The 10,627-nt window shown below is 53.1% G+C and overlaps 4 protein-coding genes across 4 annotated transcripts; 2 read left to right on the top strand and 2 right to left on the bottom strand.

Moving 5' to 3' along the window:
* Window positions 1–1,449: 1,449 nt before the first annotated feature.
* On the top strand, window positions 1,450–3,213 carry YALI1_C12900g (uncharacterized protein; the record flags this gene model as incomplete). The annotated part of the gene is made up of 2 exons (XM_501635.3): window positions 1,450–1,464; window positions 2,419–3,213. 2 exons carry the CDS (start codon window positions 1,450–1,452, stop codon window positions 3,211–3,213), a joined length of 810 nt encoding a protein of 269 aa, XP_501635.1.
* Window positions 3,214–4,138: 925 nt separating this feature from the next.
* YALI1_C12883g (uncharacterized protein) lies at window positions 4,139–4,855 on the top strand (the record flags this gene model as incomplete). The annotated part of the gene is made up of 1 exon (XM_501634.3): window positions 4,139–4,855. The coding sequence occupies one exon, from the start codon at window positions 4,139–4,141 to the stop codon at window positions 4,853–4,855; it is 717 nt and encodes a 238-aa protein (XP_501634.3).
* Window positions 4,856–6,343: 1,488 nt separating this feature from the next.
* On the bottom strand, window positions 6,344–7,939 carry YALI1_C12845g (uncharacterized protein; the record flags this gene model as incomplete). The annotated part of the gene is made up of 1 exon (XM_501633.4): window positions 6,344–7,939. The coding sequence occupies one exon, from the start codon at window positions 7,937–7,939 to the stop codon at window positions 6,344–6,346; it is 1,596 nt and encodes a 531-aa protein (XP_501633.4).
* A 498-nt stretch (window positions 7,940–8,437) lies between these two features.
* YALI1_C12834g (uncharacterized protein) lies at window positions 8,438–9,097 on the bottom strand (the record flags this gene model as incomplete). Its single annotated transcript, XM_068282262.1, has 3 exons — window positions 8,438–8,610; window positions 8,657–8,847; window positions 8,898–9,097. The coding sequence occupies 3 exons, from the start codon at window positions 9,095–9,097 to the stop codon at window positions 8,438–8,440; spliced, it is 564 nt and encodes a 187-aa protein (XP_068138363.1).
* Window positions 9,098–10,627: the final 1,530 nt, after the last annotated feature.

Genomic DNA, 10,627 nt, shown 5'->3' with positions numbered 1-10,627 from the left:
GACAAACCATCTATTCCACCTGAAGACAGTCTTTCTACAAGGTTGTCTCCAATCAGCTTACTCATCAGGATGGCTCATGAGCTGCTCATTGAGTGATTGCGTTTTATCGGTCCTGTTGCTGATTTGGTTGGTTGTTTGATTGGTTGGTGCTATACAATCAGCCAACCCAAGTACTAATAGTCAACTTCTCTGGAAACAGTCCGTGCTGTCCCGTAGATGATGGTCTAATTCAATCATGAGAAGACAACTCCGCCCAGATCGGAAGCTGTGAGGATCGGAAGCTGTGAGGGTCCTGCGTCACGTGAACATATCGACACCCAACTCCATGGCACGTGACTCCCTCTCTGTGACTCCCTCCCCATCACCCCTCTGACCTCACCAACCATTCCATTGGCCAACTGCCTACGCACCAACTACAATAAACCTTCAAGTGACTCCCCCACATTTTCCAAAGGTGTAGGTTTGGAGTGAGACTTGCTCTAAAAGTGGGACTGCAAGTACATAACAGTAGTCCTACAATCATCAGGCCCCATCCATCTTTCAGGACGACCATGGCCGCAAGTAGTGACACCAGATGGCCACAAGTACAGTATGTACAGTACAGTAGTAGTGACAGCCGCTGGTGTACGGTCGTCGTACTGTAGTTTGGAGAGGACAGTTCAGTATGCTGAAAAGTTCCAGAGCTGACCAGGATAAACGGAATATACAAGATAAGTACACACAGTACCCGTTAAATCCGTCCGACTGACAATTTACGACATCCTTCTCGTCCCTTCTATCGAGAGTCCTCCCCCCTCTCTCTCCTCCGTCCTCTCTGCCCCTCTGTCCTCCCTCTGTCCTCCTCCCCTCCTCGTGCACTGATTACTGTTGATCATACTTCTAGCAGACAGATCAGGCGATACAGCCAAGCTGAAAAGACCAAGCCAAAACCATGACCAACCAAGACCAACCAAGACCAAAACACTCTCAAAAAAGGACAAAAAAATAATAAAAAAACGTCTCTGCCGGCCCACTCAACGTCCTTGTCACGTGACTCTCTCCAATCTCTCCTTGCCACTCCACCGGCTGGTTACACCTGCCTCTATCGCACCTGCATACTCCTCACAGCAAACTTTGGAGCCTTAGGTTTGTAGACTAAAGTACACCCAGGTCCCAAGAGGTGCGGAGACAGGTTCCAAAGGGGCCCAGGGAGCGGTCTAGTGACCAATCTGAGAGGGCCAATCGATTCTCCGTGGCCGCTTTGGTCGGAGGCATCACGTCGGGCTAGGACTGGGCCCCCCGCTCGTGAGGGGGATCGCATCACGGGACTTACCCTACGTCACCTCCTCTTACCCTACCTTCCCCCATTGGGCCAGCGCCAACCCACTCACACTTGTCGGTGAAATTTTCACTTTGCTGTTGCTCCAAATTTTAAGTGTCCAAACACGAGGATAATAGAGGGCTGCTAACATGTCTGTCTCCAAGGTGAGTATTTGAAGACAAGAGGGGTTGGGGGGGCCGTGAAAGCGGGACCCGGCGGCCACGCCCCAGCGGCCAAACACCGAGGATCATCCAACCCCACATGTGGGTCATGTGTGACTGACATGGGTGGAGGTGTCCCGTGGGGCACGTGGCAGAGATGTGGGATGTGGTGTCGCAGGTGTGACGGAGGAGAAGCTGATGATGGATGGCGTCAAGGGGTTTGTTGATTACGGGGTCGATTGTGTTTTTGGCTGCTTGGCTTGTGTTGGTGCTGTTTGGGTCGGTGGAGATGCACATTTGGTGTTGTCAGATCATTGCACCCAACGGCCCCATGTCCACCTAGTGGTGTGGGCAATGTGGAGACGTGGCCTCAAGGGCAGCGTCGATGATATCGCAACCAACCACAATCCCAAAATGACCCGTTCACACTGAACGATGGAGGTGCGGGGATGTCGCAATCAGACGATCCGACGGACCTACGTCCATAGTAGTCAGTGGTCAGCAGCGTCAACCACAACCATCCCACCAATCCGAAGTGCTTGTGCTATCTACGTGGCCAGTGCCATCATTCGCCGGGCATGTATCTCTTCCTCATGCGCATCACCACACTCCAACCATGGGTCTTCTCCAGACGCCTCGGACCGGTGGGCGGACCGTGTGATTCCCGGGCTGAGCATAGCCGGCCATCTCCAGAGCCCAGCTTGCCAGCTTGCCAGGTCGCCGTCGAATCGCCGTCGACCTCCTTCACATGGCGATGTCTCTTCCTGGCTACCCCACTTGGTGAGGGGAAGCCTGGGGCCGCTGCCTGCAAGTCGACTCGCAGACGAGCAGCAAGCGAGTTGCCTGTGTTGACTGCGACGTCTCCTTGCGACTCCGTTGCGAATTGTTTGTGACTCATTTACTGCCCGCTCGCGCTCGCTCCGCTTGTGCGCTCTTGCATCTTCCGTGCTAACCCAGAACCTATACGAAATCCTCGGCAACGTGGAGGAGGACTCCAACAAGGTCATTGTGACCAAGGAGCTCACCAAGAACTCCGGCTCTTCCAAGAAGAACGCCGCCCCCAAGGACCCCGGCGCTGCCATCGGTGCTTCCAAGAAGTCCAACCAGCCCCTGCGGGACCAGAACCGGTCCAAGTCCACCGAGCCCCAGGCTGAGAAGAAGGGCAAGCCTGCCCGAAACCCCCGACCTGACCGACGATCCCAGACCGGCAAGTCCGACTCTGCCAAGAAGGTTGGCAAGGGATGGGGCGACTCCAAGGGCAAGCTCGCTGACGAGAAGGCCGGTGACGCCATCGCCACCAAGGACGAGGCCGAGCCCGAGACCCCCGTCGAGGCCCCTGTTGAGGAGCCTGACAACACCAAGACTCTGGAGGAGTACCTTGCCGAGCAGAAGGCTGCCACCGCCAAGCTTGCTTCCGGCCGATCTGTCCGACAGGCCAACGCCGGCGCCGAGTCCAAGTACTCCGAGGCTTCCAAGCTCGACAAGGACGAGGTTGCCGATCTCGTTGCCGGCACCAAGGCCAAGAACGTGCGAACCCGAGCCCGAAAGGAGAAGGTTCTGCTCGAGATTGAGCCTGCCTTCCCCGCCAACCGAGAGTCTCGAGGTGACCGATCCGACCGAGCCCCCCGAGAGAACCGAGGTGGCCGAGACGGCAAGCGAGGTGGTGACAAGAAGGGTTTCCGAACCCAGGAGCGAAAGGCTCCCTCCGTCAACCTCTCTTCCGCCTCTGACTTCCCCGCCCTTGGCGCCTAAGCGGACAACCGTGTCCTTTTGACAGGTTTTGAATCAAGTCTTTTGAATGAACAGTCGCATGGCTGACAAAACGAACGATGAGTAATCAATCGAGCGAATTATGAAACTGCAACCGACCATGACCATAGCCGTGGTTGTTGCCCTGTACATGAGTATGAAGCCGGTAGTTTGTAGCATCATGGTGCGTACTTGTAGTGATTGTATTGAGATATTTTGATAATGTTAATTATAAGCATAACCAACCCGAGGATTGAGTTCATAGGACAGGAGTAAGGGGGCCATTGTGCTGCGAATATTGGTGGTAGATGGAAGCGGGAAATGGGAGAGTCATCTGTGCAACGAGAGGAGTGTGATGGTTGTTTCCTTTTTCTGATCGGGCCATCATTGGGTGAGTTGGAGAGAGTGAGAGAGTGAGTGGAGCATTTTAACCACAGTAAGTGGCTCTATATGGTGTCAGTTCTATGACTGCAATTATACGAAGCCCATTGACGAGAGCGACAGAGATGCTGGAAAAGTCCGTCATTAATGGTACAAGCACAAGTATTGTACAATTACACGTGTTGGACGGACTTGGTTATCCATTCCAGCGCTCTATTTTACTGGTTCGTGTTTTTCACTTTTTCACCATGGCTGCATCACTCAGGCCTGCTAAGTCTGTCAGTAGTTGAGAGAAAGGAATTCTGAAAGTTGCAAAATGTCGGCGTTGATCAGAGCTTTGAAATTAGGCCACAAATGATACTTCATCTTCACTCCATCACCCAGCTATGTTGCGCCTCGTGTGCCCAAATAGGGTGCTCTCCCCCGCATTTTGTATGCATGGAGTGATGCGGCTGAGACACCGCACTAATAAATGTTGGGATACGGGCCAGCTTTCTACCACTACTTGTACCCGAAAGAAGGCCCTTTTCCAGTACGGTTCGACACCATGGACCACGTTACCAAAGCAATTGACGAACTGAATGTTGGAGACCAGACGGCGGGCTCCAAAGACACTCTAGTTGAGGTGAAGGACGGGGAGAAGGGTGAGCAGGACAAGGAGGGCGGACCTGGAGAGACCAGAGAGGCTGAGACTGGAGAGGCTGAGACTGGAGAGACTGAGACTGGAGAGACAGAGACTGGAGAGACAGAGACTGAAAAGGACACCGCTGGTGAAATCATCGATTTGGTATGTCCTCCAGACCTCGATATAGGCTTCAAAGTGCCCTATGATGACGAATACACCAGTCCCTACATCAGTCTCGGATCTGGATATCAAAAGTCGTACGATCGCTGCTTGGAATTGGACGAAATTGTTATTCCGTGCGAATACATCTCCACAAACACGGACGACAACAAGTTTGTCACTCTGTGGCTGGATTACCCTCTGGATGACGAGTACAGCTTCAAAATCTACCCTGAAGACGCGTCCAAGGGGTTCACTCGGGGCCATTTGATCAGAGAAATCAAGCGTACCTACGATAAGCTGTATGCTGAGGAAGAAGAAACCAGTTCTCTTCCGGTGGAGAACATTCCCGGCATGCTTAACAGAGCCACCACTGATGGCAACTATGGGGTGTGGGGTCATGCCCTGGACGACCTGGTGCTTCATACCATTTCGTACAATTACGCCAAAAACGAAATTTGGTTGGGAATTGACAGTTAGTCGAAGAACCGTTGGAACCGTGATGTCGCACATGGAGGTGCACAGTACATTAGTTATGATGCTCTTTACTCAATAAATGACAAACAGAGGAGAGGTGGAATGTTCACTTGGTCTTGCGAGTCACTACAACATTACAGCGGGCGCCGATGATACTGCTACTCTCATCGGTATCGAAGTGTATGTAGAAACAACCTCTTTGCACATTCTACGATACCAGCAACGGATCCTTTGTTACCAGATCAACCACTCAACCACCGGAACTAACACGCCCACGCTCTTCTCTCTCGTTCTTTCGCCTGGGGAGAGTTCTAGAGAATCAACGCAATCGACCCCTGAAGTTCCTGAAGCTCATTATCGTCCCTATCTTCCAAGGTAGGCCAAATCGTCGTTGGAGATATGAGTAGAATGTCGACCCTGTCGAAGTTCGGGGCCATGATAGAGATTTTTCATGTATCAGGTAAAAATAATCGAAAGATCTCAAGTCACCACCAATCCAACTCCACCAACTCCCAACTCCACCAACTCCAACTCCACCAACTCCACCTCTATGGCCTCCCTTGCGCCCTAGACCGTGTGCAAGTTGTCAGCCGGGATATGAATCTACGCTAAGCATTTTTGGCCCCCTGGTTATGTGCCTAGGCAGTATCTGATTTCAACGGCAAGGCCCCCGGGAGGCACCTCCACTTGTAGCACCCGAATCCAGTCCTTCCAAAGACTAGGCCAAACCTGATGTCTGCTGGTCATCATCAGTCCTACGGCAAATGTCTTTTTGGTCACCAAGGGCCCCCCAAGGACAAGTCAAACAGATCCCCAGAGTTCCAACTTCCGTCCGGAAAAGTCGGAGAAGAATTTCCCTGAAAAACATAACCTCAAAACGTCAGGATTCCACCTCGAAACCGGATCCGTCTGTTCTCGACCCCCAATGACACGCTAGCGACTACTCCTCGGTGTAAAGTAGCAATTGCTTTTAATCAAGAGATGCAAATCAATAGGACCGTTTCATCCTCCACATTACCGTCTCCCTGACAGTGTGAAACGAGCTTCCTCGATGTGTGCCTCCAACCAATACACAAGCGAGCTCCTATTCCGTCGGTGGAAAAGTTGTTTACGAGTATACAGTACTTGGACAGACGTGTACCACTTGGTGATCTATTCCCGCCCCACTCACCAATCCCATGACTGCATCCTCCACCGCCAAAAAACGCTTGTTTCACCTCTATCCTCAACACTACACATGCCCTACAGTAGGGTCGGAATAAAATATGTTAAGTACGTTAATGTATAAATCATGAGTATCGTCTGTGGGATACGCTACAATGCGATATCGTAGCCAATAAAAAAGTTAGATGAAGCCCGTCTACTTGTAACAGTTTAAGCGGTTTCAATCAAGCCAGAAGCATGTTGCTGATCGCGTGAGAAGGCAGAAAAAGCTAAATGAGAAAAAAAGCCTGCAGTAGAGCTGCGGCCTCCCACCACCATTCCACCACCCTACAACGACCGCAGCTGGACCAATGCGCTGATGGCGTCCTCCTCCTTAGTGCGCACTGCCGCATTGATCTCCTTCTTGTCACGCATGTGGCCGTCGAGGTTGAAAAATGTGGGCGACTGTGCGTACGAGTGCTGCGCAGAGTTGGTCTGCTGGCTCAGCGACAGCGTGGGGGGCGACACCATCGACTCCCGGCGCAGCGATTCCGCACCCATCGACTGCCAATCCTCCTCGTCCGTCTCGCTGTGCCGTGTCTGCCCGTCGTAGTCCCGCACGTCGTCGTCCTCGTCGTCGTCATCGAAGACGGCGTTCTCGATCGGCTTGCGCGACGAGTGGAACATCATGTCGTCGTCCTCGAGGTCCACGTCGTCGGTCCACGCCGAAGGAGCCGTGCTTGAGCCCACAAGCCCGCCCATCAGATAGGTGGCGGCTTGGTCTGTGGGATTGAGGGTCGGCGAGATGGGAGGCCGGCCGTGGGCGCCGCTGGTGGAAACAGAGGCCCGTCGACGGGCCATAGATGCAAGCGACGACCGGGCAGCGGTCGCAGAATCAATCTCCTGCTTGATCACGTCCCGCTCCCGTGCAGTGGGTAGCTCCGGCTTGACTTCTCCAGGTTTGGCGGCCTCCATCTTGGTCTCACCGTTCTGGTGGGCTGCCCATCGGCCCCAACCAACCTTTTCGAATGTGATGCCATTGGTCTGGTCACCCGCGTCTAGCGCTGCAATAATGAGCCGCCGCTGCTTGGACAGCGACAGGTCGCCAAAACCACGGATCGTCATGGCGAGATGGGTGGTCAGGTGCCGGATCGCCAGCGGGCCTTGAGCCATGAGCAGACGCGACAGCCGCTCGGGCGTGACGGCAGCGGCGGCGGCCAGCGCCACGGGTGAGTTTGTGTTCAGCGGGCCGTTGCTGGAGTAACTGGACGCGCCGGAAGGAGGCGAGTTCACAGCCGATCGCGACTCGGTCGAGCTGAACGACGGTCGCTGGGCGGCGCTGAAGGAGGCGCTTCGCGGGTTGGGTGCCGAGCCGACAGTGACTGCAGCACCAGAGGCCGCAGCCGTCGACGAGAAGCGCCGCTTGGTGTGCACCGCAACCGATGGGTTGTACGGGTGCGCGGTGTTACGGGTGTTCTGGGAAGAGACTGAGACACCGGTGGTGGGTACGCGGGAGGCCAGCTGCGATGAGATGGGCGGCTTGTTGGAGGGAGAAGCCGGTCCGAAGAACGGAGACGCCTGGTTGGACGGAGGCGTGTTGCCGTAGAACTGCTGGCGGGATGACGACAGCGACGAAGGCGTAGCGTGGCCGGAACGGTTCTCGGCTCCGGGTCCGGCTCCGGATAACGACATGGCTGACGGCGTGGTCAGCTTTTGGTGATGCTCGTGTTCCTGGGCGAGAATGTTGGGGGAGCGAAAGGAGGAGGGAGGCGTCGGGGAGAAGCCAAAGTCAAGCGTGTCTGTGGTGGTGTGGTGGTGCTGGCCGAGCTTGGCCATCTGTCGAATGGCTGTTCGCGAGTCGGCGGCTTCGAGCTCGTCCGATCGCGACATTCGTCGGGATTGAAGAGGGATTTCGAGAGACATCTGGGTTAGTAAGAATGTCATGCTTGGACAACGGCACCGCTTGGTAGTGGAGCACAAAGCAGTGTGTCACCTTCGTGGGCAGTGGCGCAGGTGACGAGGTTATGACAACGGCTGTGTGAATCAGTGCGGTGGACAGTGCACAACAAGTGGTTTGTGTTAAACGACGTGATGAAAGAAACGTCTGATGACAAGATACTTGCGGTGTGCTGTTGATCGGCGCGCCATGCCATCATGGTGATGTGTGTGGTTGCCACCTTGCCTGTCTACGGCTGTGTTCACGTCTCTGAATAATAACCAGTCTACGCTGTGACGCAGTAGATGACACAGTAGACGACACAGTAAGATGACACAAACAGAAGACAAACAGTTGCCACAAGCAGCAGAACGACACGAGATGTATATGTATGTGTAGTGAGTCTGTTCATTTTACTCCTGTCTCCAACCATGTCTCCCACCGTGTCTCCCGCTGTGTCCAACCGTCCATGCCAAATTTCACCCCGTCACAACGGTAACCCCTTCCTAGTCATACTCACGTGTTTGATTGACGTGTAAGTGTGTCGACAAGTGCGTCTGTGTCTGTGTCGGTGCGGATGTGCCAAATGCGTTTGTGAAGAGCGTGGATGAAGAGTTGACACGGTCTTGTGGGTGTGTGTAATCTGTGTTTGATGTGCTAATAGACTGTTGATTGCACTCTTCCGGAGAGACTACCTTATTAACTCAAGTCTGCTGACTATGCACGTTGCTGTGGCAGTCTGCGGGGGAGATGATGGGTGATAGGTGGTAGAGCGCGGGGGGCTCCTGTTTGTGTAACTCGAGTTGGAAAGGCTGAGATGGATATCTGACACTGGCCAAGCGAGTCTTCTGGGCGTTGTCGGTCGGCAGTCGGGGTGGAAGACAGGTTGGTCGCTCCTACCAAGTTGGAAATTTCACTCGCCAATAAAGTTGGTCAACGTGTGGGGCGGATTAAAGTGCTGTGCACACTCCAGAGGGACGGGCTACAAATAGAGAGAGATGGACAGAAAATGGATGGCTAAAAATAGACTCAAAAAGAACGAAAAAGAAGCCCAGAGAAGCCCGGGAAACCTTGAATCGGGCCGGAATCACGTGACAAACATTCCTGTCCGCTCGGATCCCCCATATCTGCTTTCCTGGCTCCTCTGGAGCCTTTCCTCGTTCCATTTACCGACCTTACCATGCTGCCCTATTCCAAACTATAAGTCGAGGGACTATGTCCAAAGGGGGGTAGAGTTTGGCCAGTTGCGGAGCGACGTGTCTGGAATGATTGGAGGTGGTGATCACAAACGGTAGGAGCGGAGAATGAGGGAAAGGGGGAGGGGAAGAAAAGGGGAGTCGCTCTCGGCTGCTTATTAAGCGGTGTGTTGGGTCTCCGTTGTAACGTGTTCTTGGTGACCTCGTTGCCCTGTGACCTCGTTGCCTCGTTGCTGCTATTGCTCTCTTATCTGGATTCACAATTATGTACGTTCGCTGCAGTGGTTACTCATGGCAGGCAGGGCCAATTAGGGCGGAAATGAGCTCGGCTCCTAAACGGTTCTAGATGGTTTAAACAGGTGGGGAGGGTAGTTTTGGGCACCTTTGTGGGCCGGGCAATTGATTCGTGTTGTTTTTTGATATTAAAAGGGTCTGGAATGGCTCCAAACTTCCCGAAACACGCCCTCAAACACTCCTCAAACAACCCCAAACAGCCAAACACTTGTTCCGACACTCTTGCACTCTTCTCCTTCTCATATAAAGTTGTTCAATGTCTTGCCACTTTGTCATTTCGGGTAATATCCGCGAATAAGCCGCTTGTCTCTTGCTCCGAGCTATGGTCACGCCTCCTTGTTAAACCGGTTTATGCATAGTTATAGGCGAGGCTTAGTAAGTGCAAAACATGACAGATAGCGGCCAATATGGATTTTTGAAACCACAAAAATGCTCCCTGAATCAAGCTGAATCCATTGATCTATTTATCTTCCCTATATATCCACCATCACACATTCTACATCAACATTCCACCACTCTTCGAAACCTCCCCGAAAACCCTCTCCAAAACTCACTCCAAAAACACCTCCAAAAAACCCTCCCCAAACCTCCCCAAACTCACCCGTTCTCAATACGTCATGTCTCACCCTGCCGTATCCCCCAAATGCGGTTCGTATATGCCTCGCTTGCTGCACAAAAGAATAACTTGCTGTTATGACGACGTTGTTTGCGTCTCAGACGGGCTCCAAAAAAAGCCTCCAAAAAAAGCCTCCAAAAAAAAAAAAAAAAAAAAAAAAAAGAGTCCAAAAATCGCTCCAAAAAAAATAGCTCACAGCCTTACCGAGGCCCCTCCAAGAAAAACCACAGGGTGAAACCACAAAAACCCGTACAGAGTACGACCCGCGTGGATTTGTGGTTGTTGGATTTGATGTTATCACGTGACTCCGTCTCCCCGCCGGCTAAATGACGCTTAAAAATTAAAACATAATAATCTCGGCTGTTGCGGGGAGCGGGGTGCGGGACAGTCATGAGATGCGCCGCAGCGGGGCTTAGATGCCGCGCGTGGTGTCACGTGGAGTATGTGGTCCCACGTGGAGTATGTGTCCACGTGGAGTAATGTGTTCACGTGGAGTATTTGTCACGTGGGAGTAATGTGTCAACGTGGAATATGTGTGGTCATGGTCACGTGGATTGGGCAGATGTCACTGGCTGGTTGCTCACAATGTA

This window comes from Yarrowia lipolytica, chromosome 1C (assembly GCF_001761485.1).
Source record: "Yarrowia lipolytica chromosome 1C, complete sequence".
Lineage (NCBI taxonomy): Eukaryota > Fungi > Ascomycota > Dipodascomycetes > Dipodascales > Yarrowia > Yarrowia lipolytica.
Note: the sequence above shows the minus strand (reverse complement) of the source record. Positions and strands in the feature narration are given on the sequence as shown.